This window comes from Myxine glutinosa, chromosome 3 (assembly GCF_964187855.1).
Source record: "Myxine glutinosa chromosome 3, kmMyxGlut1.1, whole genome shotgun sequence".
Taxonomy (NCBI): domain Eukaryota; kingdom Metazoa; phylum Chordata; class Myxini; order Myxiniformes; family Myxinidae; genus Myxine; species Myxine glutinosa.
In genome coordinates, this window is record NC_136263.1 from 44304314 (window position 1) to 44323537 (window position 19224).

Sequence of the window (19224 nt, forward strand, 5' to 3'; positions counted from 1 at the left end):
GTGCTTCCATAAACCATAATTTCTAACCACAACTTACCCCTTCCCCTAACCCTCCTACTTTATTTTTCATTCCCCCCCCCCCCCCCCAGGAGTTCGGAAGTGGGGGCCACCAGAAGTGGCCGAGTGGCTCCAGAACAACCGTCTGGATCAGTATGCACGTCACTTTGCTGAGTTTGATGGAAAACTGTTCCAGAAACTTCTTCACATCTATGAACTGGTATTGGCTTGATGGGGGCTCTCAGTATCCATAAGTAAAATACATCAAACTTATTGAAGAACCTGATGCTGATTATGAGGCACAAAACGGGATTTTATAGAGTGAGATGTTAAACAAAACAAACAAGAAAGAGCAATCATAGATTGCAGACCCTCGTCAGGTTGTGTTTTCAGTGGTTTTTAAGGCTTTTGTGTGAAAACAAATATGGCGGCTGAACCACGTGACCGATGTCATCATTATTTTTTTTGTCCACCAATTTATTCCGAGATTATGCTCAAGAAATTTCATCTTGATCGGATGAAGTTTTGTACTTGTCAAATTATGACGTCATAATGGAGGCACCTATGACATCATCATTAACAGATGTTATTCCACATGGAGAGTTCTTTACAATGAGCCATGTCTAAATTTTTTCTAAGCAGCGCTTTCGGAGATAAAGATGTGCAAATATTTTTGGTTTTTCCAAGATGGCGGCCGAACCACGTGACCTATGACGTTGTACTTATCTTTTAAAAAATTCTACAGGTGGAGTTGCACCTATGGTGAAAATTTCTGTCAATCGGACCAACGGTTGCAGAGAAAATCATATTTATTCTATGCGGACAGACAAACCGACTCAACTGCAATACCCTCTCCTCAGGCGAGGGCAACTAGAGAATTCATAGAATACAACACCCCACACAGTGTTCAGGTATATAATTCAATTTAAATAAAACAATGATTTGAAAGATAGTTTCAAATTGGAAGTTACTGCATTAACTTGTGAACCAGTGACGGGATTTTGACCAAATTTGGTATAAGTATATATTATGATGAAAATATGAAATAATTCATATGAACACATGAAAGCTCACAGAATCATGTTTCTCACAGTCTGAGAGTCCTTTAGGTGTTTTTTTGCAAACTCCAAGCGGGCTTTCATGTGTCTTTCACTGAGGAGAGGCTTCCGTCTGGCCACTCTGCCATAAATCCCAGATCTGTGGAGTGTTGCAGTGATGGTTGTCCTTCTGGAAGTTTCTCCCATCTCCACACAGGATCTCTGGAGCTCAGCCAGAGTGACCATCGGGTTCTTGGTTACCTCTATTACCGAGGCCCTTCTCCCCCGATTGCTCAGTTTGGCCGGGCGGCCAGCTCTAGGAAGAGTCCTGGTTGTTCCAAACTTCTTCCATTTAAGAATTATGGAGGCCACTGTGCTCTTGGGAACCTTCAATGCAGCAGAATTTTTTTTGTAGGCTTCCCCAGATCTGTGCCTCGACACAATCCTGTCTCTGAGCTCCGCAGGCAGTTCCTTCGACCTCATGGCTTGGTTTTTGCTCCGATATGCATTGTCTGCTGTGAGACCTTATATAGACAGGTGTGTGCCTTTCCAAATCATGTCCAATCAATTGAATTTACCACAGGTAGACTCCAATCAAGGTGTATAAACATCTCAAAGATGATCAAGAGAAATGGGAGGCACCTGAGCTAAATTTCAAGTGTCATAGCAAAGGGTATGAATACTTATGTAAATGTGATATTTCAGTTTTTTCTTTTTAATAAATTTGCAAAACCTTCTAAAATCCTGTTTTCTCTTTGTCATTGTGGGGTATTGAGTGTAGATTGATGAGGGAAAAAATGAATTTAAACGATTTCAGCAGAAGGCTGCAGCATAACAAAATGTGAAAAAGTGAAGGGGTCTGAATACTTTCTGAATGCACTGTTCGTCAAACTTGGCACAAGTATGTATAATCATGTAAAGATAAAAGGATTAAATTATGGGGTCAAGAGGTCAAAGGTCAGAGGTCTCAATAGTTAAAAATTCTGTTACTGCACTAACTTGTGAACCAGTGATGGGATTTTGACCAAATTTGGTATAAGTATATATTATGATGAAATTATGAAGCAATTCGATTTTGTCATCAAAGGTCAGAGGTCATGTGAGGTGAAAATGTGATACTTGAGAATAGCTGAAGAGATTTAAATGAAACTTGGTACGAGTATTATCATGATGTAATAATGTGAGCGGAGGCATATCGGGTGATGTCGCGACGTGGAGTGCCATTTTAGTTTGTATAGAGTCGAGGTTTGTGGAAGAGTTAGAACACTAAACGGATCTGGACCTAACAGGATGCAAAAGGAACAGTAGATAGACGGGGGAAACACCAACAGCAGAGTTGAAGGATAAAATAGAGGGAGACTTGGACAAACAAAAGGTGTGGGGCGGAACGGGGGAGGTGCAGGAGAAGATGCCTGGGGTGGACATGATGCATACAGAAGGCAACTTTCAGGAAGGAAAAACTGGAAATTTGGAAGTCGTAGGCCCTGGGGTGGGGGTTGCCATAGGCAGAAAAGATCATGGTTTTTGATTGGGGTCATGGCTTTGCTTTTCACTTCATCCCGCTTCGTCTCAGAATTTCATCCACCTCCTCACTCCTCTCCTCCTTTCTTCTTTATTTCCCAAACAGGCTCCAGAAATGTTCCAAGTGGTGATCAGAGAAGTGGCTCCACTGACTTGTCAGGATCTCATGCGTCTCTTGAGGGCCGTTGATCGTCTCCTGGAATGAGCTGAACCTGGTGAGGCAGATATAAGGTGAGGCCTGGCCTCTGCTCACCACAGCTTCTCTATCTTCTGTTTATTTCACTTAAATTCCTTTATAATCGGTTGTTGTTATCTCCGCCACCGAAAGTGGATGGAGGTTATTTTTTTCACGTCTGTCTTTCTGTTTGTTTGTTACTTGCGAAAATCGAAGTTTTTTCAAGTATATTGGTTCGTCTTGTGCGTTATTCTGTCTGTTTGTCTGTATGTCAGTCGCCTACAGGTCACAATTTTCAACCAATCTTCACAAAACTTCACCAAATAGTAGAGTTGGTCATAAGCAAGAAGCCTATTGTTTTTGGGGTCAAAAGGTCAATAGGTCAACATAGGCCAAATGTCACAAACTTTGTCAAATTTCCAGTGGGGTCTTTGTCAAGAGGCATTCGTTTTAAACACACCAAGGGCTTGTGGTCTGCGACGATAGTAAATGGATGACATGCACGATAGTGGTGGAAGTGTCACACTGACCACACAATTGCGAACAATTCACGGTCAAAAGTGGACCACTTCATTTCTGAAGCTGTTAGCACATGACTCACATCGGATAACACCTGCTCCTTGAAGTCCAGTTTCTGAGCAGGTCCTGGCCCAATCGCATGCTCGAAGGCATCCGTGTAAAGCAAGAATGGAACCCCAAGATTTGGGAATGGCATGATGGGAGGATTGGACAGTATTTGCTTCAGAGTGTGGAAGGCCTCCTCGCCGTTGTCACTCCAGACAAATGGTACATACTTGTGGGTGAGGTGGTGAAGTGGCTCAACAATGCGAGCAAAGTCCTTGATGAAACGTCTGTAATGGGAACACAGACCCAAGAAAGCCCGGACCTGTGTGGGGGATTGTGGTGTTGGCCAGGTCTGTATCTTTTCAGTGTTCGATGGATCAGGCCGCACACCATCACTGGAGATCAAATGTCCCAAGAAAGTGACAGTGGATTGAGCAAGGTGACATTTGGAGGGTTTGAGCTTTAATCCTGCAGGGTGAAATCTGTGAAAGCCGTCTCTGAGATGTTCCTGGTGTTGCTCGAAACCTGCACTGAATACAATATCATCGTCCAAATAGATTAGACAGATGCTCCAGTGAGGTGCACACAAGACTAACTCCGCTAGGCGCTGAAATCCTGGTGGTGCATTACAAATTCCTATTGGCATCGCGTGAAACTGGTACATTCCCGATCGTGTCGAGGAGGCGGTTTTCTCCCTGTCGGCCGGATTGAGGGGAATTTGCCAGGACCCAGAAGTAAGATCAATGGTGCTGAATATTTGTGCAGCATAGAGCCTCTCCAGGGTATCATCAACCCGTGGTAGTGGATGAGAGTCTTTGATGGTAACCGCATTGAGTCTCCTGCAATCCACATAGAAGCGATATGATCGGTCCTTCTTCTGAACGAGACCCACAGGAGATGACCATGGGCTGTAAGACTCTTCGATGATGCCCTGCTGACATCGTTTGTTGATTTCACCCTGCATGATGGCTTGTTTTGTAGGTGATGTGCGATATGCACGCAATTTCATTGGTGTGGCATCGCCTGTCCTGATGTTGTGCTCGATGAGGTTTGTCTGACCTCTGACCATATCTGACAATAGAGTTGGTCATAAGCAAGAAGCCTATTGTTTTTGGGGTCAATAGGTCAGCATAGGCCAAAGGTCACCAACTTTGTCAGATTGCTAAAAGCCTCAATTTTTATCCGATTGACTTGAAAGTTGAAGAGGATTTGCATATCTGGTCAATGAATTCAACCACCAAGTATTTTTGAGGTCAGCATCGGCCAAAAGGTCAACATAGGCCGAATTTCTAAAATCATCCATTTTCATCCAATTGACTTGAAATTTGAAGAGGATTTGCATATCTGGACACTGAATTCAACCACCAAGTATTTTTGAGGTCAACATAGACCAAAATGTCAACATAAGCCAAATTTCTAAAATCGTCAATTGTCATCTGATTGACTTGAATTTGAAGAGGATTTGCATATCTTGTCACTGAATTCAACCCCAAACTATTTTTGAGGTCATCATCGGCCAACAACTTATTTTAGGGATTTTGCAAGTATCGTGCCATGCACGAAATATTTCTTTGTCTGTCTGTGAACACGATATCTCAAAAAGTTGTGGACAGATTCGGCCGAAATTTGGCGGAGATGTAGTGTATTTTACAAGGACGAAATGATTCGATTTTGGTGAAGATCAAGATTTGGAAACGGATACTAGAATTTTTTAAAAGTGATTCTTCACCATTGGGAGATGTGGCCAAAAACGATACATAGCAGGATATCTCAAAAAGTTATGGACGGATTTGGACGAAACTTTGTGGACAGGTTGTGAGTCTGACAGGGAAGGAGCGATTAGATTTTGGTGAAGATCTGAATCTGGATTTGGATACTATAATTATTTAATCCTAAAGTGATCCTTCACCATTGAGAGATCGGGCGAAAAGCGTTATACAACATATTTTTAAAAGTTATGGACGAGTTATGACTAAACTACGTGAATAAGTTGGTTAGGTGACGAGAACAAGCGATTAGATTTTGGTTCAGGTCCGAATCCAGATCCGGCCCATCAGTGGGATACAAAACACAAAATTTTCAGCCTGGCGGAGGTGTGCTCTCTTCCGAGTGCCGTTCTCGTTTGTCTTGTGATTGACCAATAGATTGCTGTAACACCTTCCAAAAGCTGTTCTTTATTAATATTTATTTGTTTACTCTTTCATAATTATTAGTCACACTCGTTTTCAGTTTGTACCCATTTTAATTTATTTTTCTCCTTTCTCTTTGTATCTTGCAGAAAACCACTCTCTCTCATCTCTTGAACCAACCTCATCCTCACTGAAACCCTTTCTGCATCTCATCCTGCCGTTCGAGCTGCATGCACTGCTGTCCTCGTCATTCACACACAATGCCACGCCCACGTCCTCGTCATTCACATGCAATGCCACGTCCACGTCCGCGTCATTCACACACAATGCCACGCCCATGTCCTCGTCATTCACACACAATGCCATGCCCACGTCCTCGTCATTCACACACAATGCCACGCCCACGTCCGCGTCATTCACACACAATGCCACGCCCACGTCCGCGTCATTCACACACAATGCCACGCCCACGTCTTCGTCATTCACACACAATGCCATGCCCACGTTCTCGTCATTCGCACACAATGCCACGCCCACGTCCTCGTCATTCACATGCAATGCCACGTCCACGTCCGCGTCATTCACACACAATGCCACGCCCATGTCCTCGTCATTCACACACAATGCCACGCCCACTATTTACACTCCACCCACATTGTTCTGACCACACCCCATTACCTTTTTCACGCCCACATTTATGACCACCCACGTTCACGCACAATACACAAGCAGGGAGAACAACATGTACTTGGAGTGGGATTTACTCTATAAATCACAAAACAATAATTGATTGATTACATTTAATTCAGTTTTAACAATTGTTTGACATATTCATTGATTTTGATTCATTCTTTGATTACAGTATCACAGGTATCATTATTGCGAGGCTTTTATGGTGGTTTATTTTGCATTGATTTTAATTTTTAATGAAAATGATTGATCACACATCACCTTTGAACTCTCCATGACATCCAGGTTGTAAAATCCCAAATTCCCATCCACAGTGAAATCCCATCTCTGGGTGTGTTTCTCAGGGTACACACCCCACTGTTCACACATTCTGATCATATTTGTGGGAAGATTTCCACGGCTCACAGTTTGTCATTCTCACAAATACATAACTTTTGATGATTCGGATGATCTCATATTGGAGTAAAAATGCAGGTGTGGGAGGGCACAGCTTTCGGAAGGTTGATGTGTGTACACAGGTGAAGGTACAGATGGAAACGAGTAAAATTGAAAATGCAGGAAAACTTTTTTGTAATTGGTCCTCGTTCACATGGGGGAGAAGAAGATGTTGAAAACAGTTATTTTTCTGTGTTTGTTGTTGAATTTTAACTCGTCCAGGAGGATTCGTTACGAGGTTTGGTTTCTGTGAAGATTCAGCACAATCAGCAGAACAACCTAGAATGAGATTAAATAATTATTTTAACTGAACCAGGTGAGATCTTTTACACAATCCCCCTTCCCTTTGGTCCACGTGCCTTGCCATGAACCAACCTGTGATTTGGGTCATGTGATGTGTGACCCCTTGAGTGATGTGTTGTTAGAGCTGTTGCTTAAACACACACTTCATGTCGGTGTTTTGGTTCTGCCTCAAAACACGGACTCGTTTATAACGTAGAATAGTCGTTTGCACTTATCATTCTTACATGTGCTTCCCGTTGGAGCCGGCAATGCTTTCTTATCTTTCCTGAAATAATAAAAGACATTTTACTTCAATTTAACCCGTAATTCCAATGATTATTTGCTTAAGTAAACATGATTTTATTATTACTTTTTTCAATTATTCAATAAAGATTAAAATCTGGAAATTGCTGAATTTGAGTGTCTTTGAACGAGAATGATGGGTGTGATGAAGTCAATACGCAACTTTTGAAATGACATAATCAGCCCCAGAATGCTCAGCGTAATCCACCCCAGAATGCTCGGCACCAATGAGCAGAAACCCCAAGCAATGGGGGTCATCAGGGCAGCTGAATGTATACACAAAGAATTAAGTTAAGCACCCCCCCGTTTTTTTACAACCTCGCACATTACAAGTTTGTTGTCGTCAAAACAGTGTAATATACCCATGATATTGCTATATTTTCTGGAGAAGTGATATTATGGTCACATAAAAACATAACAATCATGCCGTTTTCAATATTTTATTCTGAATAATTTAAGGTGAAATTTTTTGGGAATTTTAGGCATATTTTCACCTCAATTTAAGTATGGAGCTATAGGTCCATCACGGACAATGTGGATGACGTTTATGTTTTCTAACGTACAGTCATTGTTCTGAGAAGACCTCTAGCGATCTTTGCGTCAATAACGTGTGTAGGACCCACGTGATCGGATGGAGCAAGGTGCTGTGACAACCATCCCCTGGCCTGCGTACAGTCCTGACCTGAACCCCCTCGAGCACGTTTGGGACATGTTGGGACGACAAATTGCGAAGATGGTCCCTCCAATAGCCAATCTGGATGAATTGGAACGTGCATTACATCGGGAATGGAACAACCTGCCACAGCAACGCATACGACGGCTTACAGGGTCTATGAGACGTAGGGTTGAGTCAGTGATCCGATCACGTGGGTCCTACACACGTTATTGACGCAAAGATCGCTAGAGGTCTTCTCAGAACAATGACTGTACGTTAGAAAACATAAACGTCATCCACACTGTCCGTGATGGACCTATAGCTCCATACTTAAATTGAGGTGAAAATATGCCTAAAATTCCCAAAAAATTTCACCTTAAATTATTCAGAATAAAATATTGAAAACGGCATGATTGTTATGTTTCTATGTGACCATAATATCACTTCTCCAGAAAATATAGCAATATCATGGGTATATTACACTGTTTTGACGACAACAAACTTGTAATGTGCGAGGTTGTAAAAAAACGGGGGGGTGCTTAACTTAATTCTTTGTGTATATATCATGTAGCAAGATGAGGAGTGTTCACTAAAATGGTTCACAAAGCTCCTAAAATAAGCTGAAAATATTTAGGAACCTACCAGTGAGAAAAGTTGGAAACATACTGTTACGGATTCGTAACTTCCGTTGTTGTGGTTTTCACCCACTGGACATGTCTCTGATTCTATGTACTATTATTATGTTCAAAAGGTGTACTATTCACGAACGGTTATCAAAAGTTAAAAAGGATAACTAAGTGAAACAGGAAACTGAGAGAGAAAGACAAGGAGGTGAAGAGGAAGAAGCGGCGCAAGCGAAAGTCGAAGGAGAAAGCCGAGTTGCTCCGGGTTCTGAAGCGAACGTTGGCGAGCCAGAGTCACTCGCGAACTTTTGGGTTTCCGGGAGAGGAATTCCTACGACGGAGTTGTCGTCGCTGTGACCGGTCAACCTGCATGTCAGGTCTTGCGATCGATTCAGGCGAGAATCATCGCCGTGCCGTGCGCCACGAGACTGGGTCGTCAGCCATTTTGACTCGCACAGGATTCGTGCTACGCTTGCGGTTTCGTTTCTTTTCAACAATTCTCACCGCATTCAGACGTCGATCTGGTGTGTGTGTGTGACGTGGATTTTTGAAGGCTACTTCGTCCATACCCGAGGGTGTGATTTCTCGGTCATCTGCAGGGCGCCTTTGGAGTTCCCAGTCGCCCTGAGGGCGCCTTTGTACAACTTCGGCTGTGTGACTGCCCTGGCCATCCGCACGGGGTTCTGGTCGTTTGGACCTCGTTCTAATGATCGCTGGAGCGAATCAAATTCGCCTTGGAGAAGGTTACAGAGACATTGAGGAGGTTCTTTCCATGTACTGGGAACAGTGAGTTCGATTACTTTAACAGATGGTACCATCCTAAAATATTGATTATATGGTGGCTGGCAATCCTGGTTGTATCATTATTCCTGTGTGATTTTGAATATATTCTTTTCCTTTCGAATCATTGGTGTGGTTTCACTATTGATTTTCAACACAGGGTAACGTATTTTTCTGCCGGGGTTCGGAGGTTTACCGAGACCAGGAGATCGGTGAGGACCCCGTAACAATACCAGCGAGTAAAGAGCATGCCTCTGCACAAGGAAGAGTTAGAAAACGTTCTGAACTCACCCAAAAAGCTGATAGTTTGAGGTTTCCTGTCTGGCAAACTCCCGAGGATGCTTGGATGGGTGCAAAGCTCGAAGATTTGCAGACAGGCCCATTCTACCCAATCCTTCGATCATCATTAAATGCATTACATTTTCCCACTTTGTAAGTTATAAAGAAAAACTTTTATCTTACTATAATTCACCAAATGCCCGTCCGTCTGTCTGTCTGTCCGTTCGAAGGTACCGCAAAAATGGCTGAACCGATCGCAACAATATTTTGGGTGGGAAATCCTGGGATCCCCTCGAGTAAAATAGGCTATATTGTTTTGCCAATTTCAGCTTTGGACTCCAGCATTTTCAGGTTTGGACTCCCGCAAAACGTTATTTATCCCGGGTGCCGCACAAACGGCTGATTCGTATATAAACATCATTAAAAGTAAATAATGACCTCGGACAAAGACCTTTTATAAGGACATGGGTTGAATCCCTGCTTGAGAGAATGCCAACCCCCTCCTCGCCATCACGGCCATCTCTCCAACTCACAATCCCACGAGATATGCGGAAAGGACAACCCAAAACCAATTATCTTCTTTTTGATTAGTATATAAACATCACTAAAAGTAAATAATGACCTTGGTCAAAGTTCAAATGACGTGGGTTTAATCTCTACATGAGAGAATTCCAAAAGCTATTTGGGCGGTGTATACATTAACAGATTGCTGTCTCCATCGATCTTGCCAAGGCCGTAACACCTATCGGCTCTAAATCCTTTTAACTGTTGACTTCGTAGTTTTTACAATGAAGGAAACATTAACAATGTTGCTAAAAGTTTATTTTGTGATTAATTTGTGATTGGAGTTATGTTGTTTGTAATGAAAAAAGAGAAATCGAGTTCAAGTAAATGACAACATGCCATGATGGTTTCTACTTTCTGAACGTGAACGTCGTGGATCGCCATATGCAAATTCGCCAAGGTCCCACGATCGATGTTTCCATACATGTGTGGGGAGTCCCCCCCCCCCCCCCCTGGAACTCAAGAAGAGGCACCTTTGAAGCAGCAAGTGAGGTTTAATAATCGAGCAAACACAATTGTGGAGCACGTCTTGAAATCGCAGGGCCCTGTCACACAAGACCGTGCAAGTCCAAGCTGGACTTAAAACTCAAGAAAAGACAAGTTGTTTTATAGATGGAATAACAGAAAAAACGCTGCGCTGAAGTAATGACCTCAGACAAGAGAGATTAAGTTTGAAGGCACAGATGTGTGAAAGTAAGATATTTCTCAGGCTATTTTTCCCAACAAGCTGGGCTTTCAAGGCCCAGGGATACGTTTCTCATAATAAAGTTCAATGGTGTGAACATTTGGCAGTAAAACATATTGAGCCAAGCACATACAAACCAAGGGAACAAATCAAAGGATACATCTTACATCATACTCTGTTCGAGGTTAACTGGCATCTATTCCCATAACTTTCTCCCTTTAGAAGATGCTGAAAAAACGTCTCCCAGGCTGGATCTGACCGAGCCATGGGACAACAACATGTTTTGCAGTTCAATCTAGCTTTTTTGAAGCAAGCAAAAGAAAGACACAATTAAATATATATTTCAGGTGCCCTGTGTCACGTCGTGTGTGTCCCCACCCCCCCCCCCCCCTGCTGCTGACCGACACATGAACGTACCCGTTTGTTTACAAACGGGCACGTTTTTCATGGAAGTCCTTCAAGAACTTGTTGTCCATGTCTGACGTGCGACTCAAGGTGCTCCAGGAATGTGGAATTTATTGTTTTCATGCTTTAGCATTCGCCGTTTCTGCATTGTCTGTTTGCTTCTGGCCTCCCACCCATGCGGAGCACGGGTACCTCACTAGTAACAATAATACACCGAGTTTAGTAACAATGGGAGAGATCAATATGTATTTTGATTTTAGCTTAACATTAATAACACAAAACATTAATCATGGTCATGTAATAACATTCTATCTCACCATAACAATCTATATATAATCTACCCAATCATGATTTCTTCCCAAATCTTATGAAAGTTTGCCTTTTAACCCCATAATAAATGTATCAAAGAAATGTGACGCACCAATTTTACAAGTCAGCACAATGAGTCTGTCACCTCTCGTAGTAATGGGTTGTTGAGTTGGGATCGTGTCATCGTGAGTTGAGTTTTGACACCCTGACTGCTTGGCCAGATTGTGTGCGACGTCCTCATTTTGGGAATTGTCAATTTAGGAACAGGGTGTTTGTGCATTGGGCAGGGGTTAATTTAGCAACAGGGTGTTTGTTCAATATGGCTGGGGTCAATTTATGAACAGGGTGTTTGTGTATTCGGGCGGGGGTCAATTTGGTGGGGATTTCTTCACAATCCGTTTTAGTCCTGATGCCCTGGCCTGTGCAACTCGTTTGCTCACACTCTAATCGTGTTGGGTTGCAGTCTCACCCCACACGAGGATATCATCCTCTACAATTTGAACTCCCTCCGAGTTTCCAAACTCGTCTGTTATTGCGCTGCCAAATCTCGCTCATTGAGGATGTGCCGAATGAGAGAATGAGGTATCGGTACATCCCAAAGGTTTACAATACCATGTTATGAGTACCCCGCACCCAGAAGATAAAAACGGAATCGGTAGCTCCAAATCTAAACAATATCTAATTTGCCATTATGAAATGGCCATCTCGATGAAGCTTGCATGGTGATCGGGACACGTTTAAGCAACAAAATGGCTGCCAGTCGGCCATCTTCGATCAGATCTCGAAAAATACATGACGTGCATATGTAAGCCATCATTCCTTATCTGTGTGCCAAGTATGAACATGATCGGTAAATGAATTTCCCAAAAATGGTTGAGGACGTGTTCAACATCAGGTTTTTTAGCTCACCTGGAACGAAGTTCAAGGGAGCTTATGTGATGGCGCGTCATCCGACCATCCATAAACACTTGAAACTTCCTCTCCGAAACCGCTGATGGGATTGCGACCAAATTTTGCACAAATGATATTTGTTGTGTTGTGATTAAAGTTTGTCCACGGCACTAAAAAAAATTGTGGTCTAAGGGAGTTTACCGGGGGTCAAAGTGGATCCAGGTTTGACCCCCCAAAATAGGTATTTGCTTTCTTCTCAGAAACTACAAATGCAATTCTGACGAAACTTGACCACAACCTTAATCACCTGTGTTGTACCAAAGTTTGTTCCTGACATTTGAAAAATCGGGGTCTAAGGTGGTCTATGGGGTGGGGGGGGGGGCTTTCCCCCTAAAATAGGTATTTGCTTTTTCTCAGAACCAACACACACAATTTTAATGAAACTTCACCACAACCTTCATCATCCGTGATGTACCAATGTTTGTTAAAGACATTGGAAAAATTGGGGTCTGAGGAGGTGTACAGGGTCGGAATGGGGGGTGGGGGGGTGGGGGGGGGGGGTTGCCCCCGAATTGTTTGTTTGTTTAAAGTCTTATGATTATGTGAGTATGAATTTACATACTGCCCTGTCTACTATAAACCATTGAAATTGGTTTAAAATACCTTTAGTCAGTGCAGTATACTGTTTATTCTACCAGGTGAGCGCCTGGGCTATTGCCCCGATGTTTCATTTACAACAAAAATGGCTGCCAGTCGGCCATGTTTGATCGCATCATGAAGCAAAGTGATGTGCATATGTATACCATCATGTATTGTCTTTGCGCCAAGCACAACACCCACAGCTTTTACAGTATTTATACACAATCGATGACACCACTGACAACACCTGCAACCACTGTCAGGCCTCCCACCACACAATACAACACAACATGGAAAATTGCACGGTCCTGGCTTCACTAAGACAAGAACACAGCATTATAGATGTGAGGGATCTCTGGGTCACTCCTTGGAAATCGAGCGGCCATCTCCGTGCCGCGGGTTTGTTCGAGCAAAACTGACCGAGGCAACACAACAACAACAACAACCTCTGACAGATTTTAGAGATGAAAACAACACAGTGGCATTGATAGAATCCATATGGAGGACAATCACATAGTAGTTGCCAACCACCACAACTACAGATATAACCTAAAGCCTTTAAGACTCGTTGATGTGGTGAGAATCCAAGTTAGCCAAAAGGGATTAGTGATTCAGCTACAATTAACAAGCAGCTGAAGAGTAGAACTTGAGGTCACCACACCCGATGGGAGAAAACACCAAAGGAACAGACAATTCCTCGCACATCAAGATGCAAGCATCAGCTGTGGGGTCTAAAGAACATCCGCTCCCGTTCCACCTCGAAAGCCACCACCAGATGCCCTTCATCGAGGCCTACAGCTTTAGCTGTGGATCCCATGAAAACAATCTCTAACCATAACCAACCAGCAACATTCCAACGCACCTGTGAATATCCATCACCACACTCGGTCTGGAAAAATGATCAAAAGGATCAGGAAACGAAATTTGTAGTTTATTGGAAATTGGGTTGAAAGAACTCCGAGTGTTTTCTGTGAAATGTTTCAACAATTTAGGTTTAATTTGATGTTTTTCTTGATTTTCTTTAACTTCATTTGATTACATTCATTGATGTTTGTGTTATGCCTTATATTCTCCTCTTCTGTCTTTATTTGGTTGTTAACTGACTTCCTTTAAGGGGGGGAGTGTTACGTGATGTTAGATTGACACTGTGTGCCGCTGTCATCTGATGAGTTTTGTCTGGGTTGTGGAGAGTGCTGGGTGTTGTGTCCTGTTATTACATTGATGATGTAAATGTTCATGTGATCTTGGACATGAGAGGGCACTTATGAAGGGCGCAGAGAAAGGAGCCGATGTTCATAAAAGGAGGAGCCTCAGACGATAATGTTCTTCAGATTTTATCTGGATTTATTGTAAATGGATGACCATCCCACAAAGCCAACTTGCCACCCATCATCAAACCGTATTAAGACACCAGACATGAACCGCACCTGGCCCAGGGTATGCCCAGCATATTATTCTGGGGACAGCATATTAATCTGGGGACAGCATATTGATCTGGGGCAGCATATTAATCTGGAGACAGCATATTGATATGGGGACAGCATATTCATCTGGGGACAGCATATTCATCTGGGGACAGCATATTAATCTGGGGACAGCATATTCGTCTGGAGACAGCATATTATTCTGGGGACAGCATATTTATCTGGGGACAGCATATTAATCTGGGGACAGCATATTAATCTGGGGACAGCATATTCATCTGGAGACCGCATATTAATCTGGGGACAGCAAATTCATTTGGGGACAGCAAATTCATCTGGGGACAGCATATTAATCTGGAGACAGCATATTAATCTGGAGACAGCATATTAATCTGGAGACAGCATATTAATCTGGGGACAGCATATTAATCTGGAGACAGTGTAGAAGAAGAATTTCTTTGTTCTACTACTAAAACTTCAAGAAACTCGTTTTAGCAAAATCAATGTTTTATTCACTTTAGAGAATTTGTTGTATACTAAGCCGAGATCTTTAATGAGTCTTTGTTCCAGTCTTTGTTGAAGCTCGTTCGGTAGGTCTTTGTTGAAGCTCGGTCTGTAGGTCTTCAGAACTTCACAGTCGGTCTCCCAGTTTCACTGAACTCCAATAGCAACTTTCTCTTGGTTATAAAGGACCAAACTCCTTTGATGTCACGGAGCATGCCGGGTCAACCCAGGGGTTAATACCCCTTGGGACATGAGAGCCTGCAAGCGTCTCTGGTTCCTTTATCCAAAAAGCCTTATTTAGCCATAGTTTGGGATGGAAAGCTAAAAGTACTTCATACCCCCTTTGAGAGGTCACTTTCGTATGACCTGTCTGAGGGGGAATTTTGCCCATGGTTAAAACTGTCAGAGAGGTGACAGATGCATTTTCTAGCCTGTGTTCAGTGGACTGAACATAGGCTATTTTTGATAGACAGATGGCAGTCCAAGAGCGTTACACATTCTGTTCCTTAAATTAACTCTCTCTTGACCACCTGTTAGCTCTTTAACAGAAGCTAAATAGTTCAAGAGGATTCACAGTTTTACCAAACACCATTGGCATATTTACACCAGATCACATTCGGTAGTTTTTAACAATATGGTCAATTGTTAATATGAATATTTTATTCCCCAACAGTCCCCGGTTTTTTTCTTTTATGTTTATATTAACCATTAATCTAAACATTACCACATTAAACATTCAAACCACTAATCTGGTAATTCAATTTCCTAAGGCATACACCGTCATTCTGGAATAATTTTGATCACAATACATTTCCTTGTTCATTGACTCTTTCTATGTTGATAATTCAATTCAACTCATTTGCATAAAGATCACAAAACATTTCACCTTTACCAAAACGCAATAATTTCAGTTCATCATTAAAATAATAAAGCATCTGCAACATTTGGCAAAATGTTTGCCTTTAATCAAATATTGACTTTCTTTGTTTGAAAAAAGGGGCGGATCACTTGTGTTTGAAATTCCAGCATGAAACATTTTTTTTCTGATATCTCCATAGCACCTACACTATTTGCGTAGGATTTTCTGCTGTTGTGATAGCTGGGCAGAGTCATAGACTGACCCTGCTCTCCATGCAGCATCCTTGCCACTCTTGCTGTGAGCCATAGTAGATTTGAACAAGGCCTCCATCCAGTTGTAGTCAACGTGCCTCCTCACTCATCGTGAGCATGGAGCAAGTGTTGATGTGATGTTGATTTGCCAGCAAGATGTGGAGCAGGGATGCCGGATGCATCCGCAATGATGATGTTGGGACCATGGTACTCAGTTGTCCATGGTCCACACCAAGGGCACACAGCAGAATCGTGCACAGCTGTTGTGAAGGAAAAGGCGCAGCCGTTCGCTTGCAGCTCCATGCTGGCTCCCTGGAAGTTGGTGAAGTAATGACACACGTCACCGTATCCCGTAGAAGTTGCAGGTAAAATGTCGTCGTCCTGCAATTGCTGATGTGATGAATGTTCGAGGTATTCGAACAAAAGTAAGTGATCGCCCTTTTCCATATGTCGCAGTGTGATCCAGACAAATGGTCACATAATTTTCCCTTGGTGAAGGTAAACATCCATCTTACAAAGGAGTATTTCTTCATCATTCTTTGAGAAAGAGGGTGTATGCCAGGATTAACTTCATTTTTCACTAATTGTCCTTTCTCAAACTTCTTCCCAGATGTCGTTATCACTCCATTTGGGATGTGATCTGGTCTTCCCTTTACTCAGCCACATTTATATCTGCTCTCCACACAGATTGAATCAGATGGGGTACATTGTAACATGAAATCACTATATTTTATAACAACTTCACACGAATAATATTCAAATCAGATATGTGTTTTAAACTACTAAACTAAGAATAGCATCCACAATTGCTGTCAGGTTCATATAATTCATATTAATCTGGGGACAGCATATTAATCTGGGGACAGCATATTAATCTGGAGACAGCATATTGATCTGGGGACAGCATATTCATCTGGGGACAGCATATTCATCTGGGGACAGCATATTCATCTGGGGACAGCATATTAATCTGGAGACAGCATATTGATCTGAGGACAGCATATTGATCTGGGGACAGCATATTAATCTGGGGACAGCATATTCATCTGGAGACAGCATATTAATCTGTGGACAGCATATTAATCTGTGGACAGCATATTAATCTGGGGACAGCATATTAATCTGGGGACAGCATATTAATCTGGGGACAGCAATTCATCTGGAGACAGCATATTAATCTGTGGACAGCATATTAATCTGGGGACAGCATATTAATCTGGGGCCAGCATATTAATCTGGAGACAGCATATTAATCTGGGGACAGCATATTCATCTGGGGACAGCATATTCATCTGGAGACAGCATATTAATCTGTGGACAGCATATTAATCTGTGGACAGCATATTAATCTGGGGACAGCATATTAATCTGGGGACAGCATATTAATCTGGGGACAGCATATTAATCTGGAGACAGCATATTAATCTGTGGACAGCATATTAATCTGTGGACAGCATATTAATCTGGGGACAGCATATTAATCTGGGGACAGCATATTAATCTGGGGACAGCATATTAATCTGGAGACAGCATATTAATGTGGACAGCATAGTAATCTGGGGGACAGCATATTCATCTGGGGACAGCATATTGTTGCGGTTTTGAGAACCCCTCACTTGTAAATAATTCTTGTAAATAATTCTCTTCATTTAAAAAGGTCGCACCCATAGTTAGGCCACAGCAACACGTAGGACACCATAGGAACTTCTCAGTTATTTCCTTAGTCTGTGTTTAGTTAAGGCTGTGTTCCCAATAGTTGACTCTGCGTTGCATTAATTAAATAAGATAGGTCCTTTTCAGTTCCGTTCATTTTGCGGATTGCCTCTCTCCAAATTGGTACGCGGCTACGCGCCTCTGCCAGTCGCAGCCGCCTTAGCGCTCGCCCGGCCGCCATTACGCACGCGGTCAAGCCAGAGGAGAAGGGGGCGGATTGCCAAGAACGAGGCGTGGCCCTGTCGACAAACCAACCAGGGCTGAGGTGAGCTTACTGATAGGCGTGGCTTGATGAAGCACGGCTTGATTTCTAAGTGGGTTATAAAAGCGCAGGCGCCAAGCCCTTTCACGAACTGCCCAGGGGACCGTCGAGTGCATCATTATGGACTGCGCGGGGAGAGCTCGATTGGTTGTGACATTATTGAACGAACTGCGCAGGGAGCCATCATTCATAACGGACTGCGCGGAGGTTGGGCGAGCACGCAGATTGCATCATGACGGACTGCGCCGGGGATGATTGATCGTCACGTTACGGAGAGGACTGCACAGGGGACCGTCGATTGCATCATTGATTACGGACTGCGCGGAGGTTGGGCGAACGAGCAGATTGCATCATAACGGACTGCGCGGGGAGAGCTCGATTGATTGTGAGATTATTGCACGGGCTGCGCAAGGGACGATTGATTGTCACGTTATTGGGAGGACTGCACAAGGGGCGATTGATTGTATGGAACTGCGCATATGGCCTTACGAAGGACCCCCCCCAACCCTCCTCCACATATAAGGTCCAATCGCGTGCCAACGGTACGCGCTCGCTGCTGCCCGGGTTCTCGCCACGGTACGAGTTAACACCTGGAGCCGGACCTCAACGCCGACCATCTGCCTGGACCTTCTCCCCCTACCACTACCCTCCCGTGTAAGTCTGTCTGTTTGTCCTGGGGTGAAGTAAGACTGTATAGTTAAGGTTGCCCTGTGTCTGCTTCTTCTTCTTCTTGTATATTCTTTCCCTTTCGTTTCCTCTTCCGTGGGTTATTGTACATAATTAATAAATCATATTTGTTCTTTCTTTACTTTGGTTTCCTCTTATCCGATCGTCTTTGTCTTTTCTCCATTGAGTACCTGTGGCACGATTTCGGAACCGCTTTAATCGGGTTTAGTCTTATTGTTAATGGCTCGGGCTTCGGATTGCTAAACCGCTCAGCAATTTCCATCTTGTCCGCGGTCCGAGCAGGAATTATCTCCCTGCTTTGCGGTTGGATTGGCACTCAGGTATTTGGGACTCCATTGACCAATCACCCTGGCCAATCTTGACCGGAAAGGAGCGTTATAATTTCCAGGATCGGGGGACGGCCAGCTTGAAAGAACAAGGGGACTAACTCCCCCCCCCCCCCCCTGTTAAGGGGAGCGCCGACCCCGAATCCGCAACAATTGGTGTCCGGGAGTGGGATTGGACCCGAACCAAATTTTTATACTATCTGAAAAATTTGGTCAAAATTACGAGCGGCCAATT

At 43.2% G+C, this 19224-nt stretch overlaps 1 protein-coding gene across 4 annotated transcripts in view; it reads left to right on the top strand.

Moving 5' to 3' along the window:
- Positions 1–19224, top strand: part of LOC137423623 (uncharacterized) — a 364689-nt gene that overhangs the window by 226157 nt on the left and 119308 nt on the right. The window contains exons 11-13 of one of the 4 annotated variants that reach the window (XM_078773962.1): positions 90–217; positions 2662–2786; positions 5573–7237. The exons of 2 other annotated variants lie outside the window; for them this stretch is intronic. In XM_078773962.1, the coding sequence (XP_078630088.1) occupies positions 90–217; positions 2662–2760 (227 nt within the window). In that variant the 3' untranslated portion in view covers positions 2761–2786; positions 5573–7237. Of the gene's footprint in view, positions 1–89; positions 218–2661; positions 2787–5572; positions 7238–19224 lie in introns of those variants that run through there. One more of the 4 variants, XM_078773963.1, reaches the window with a different exon arrangement.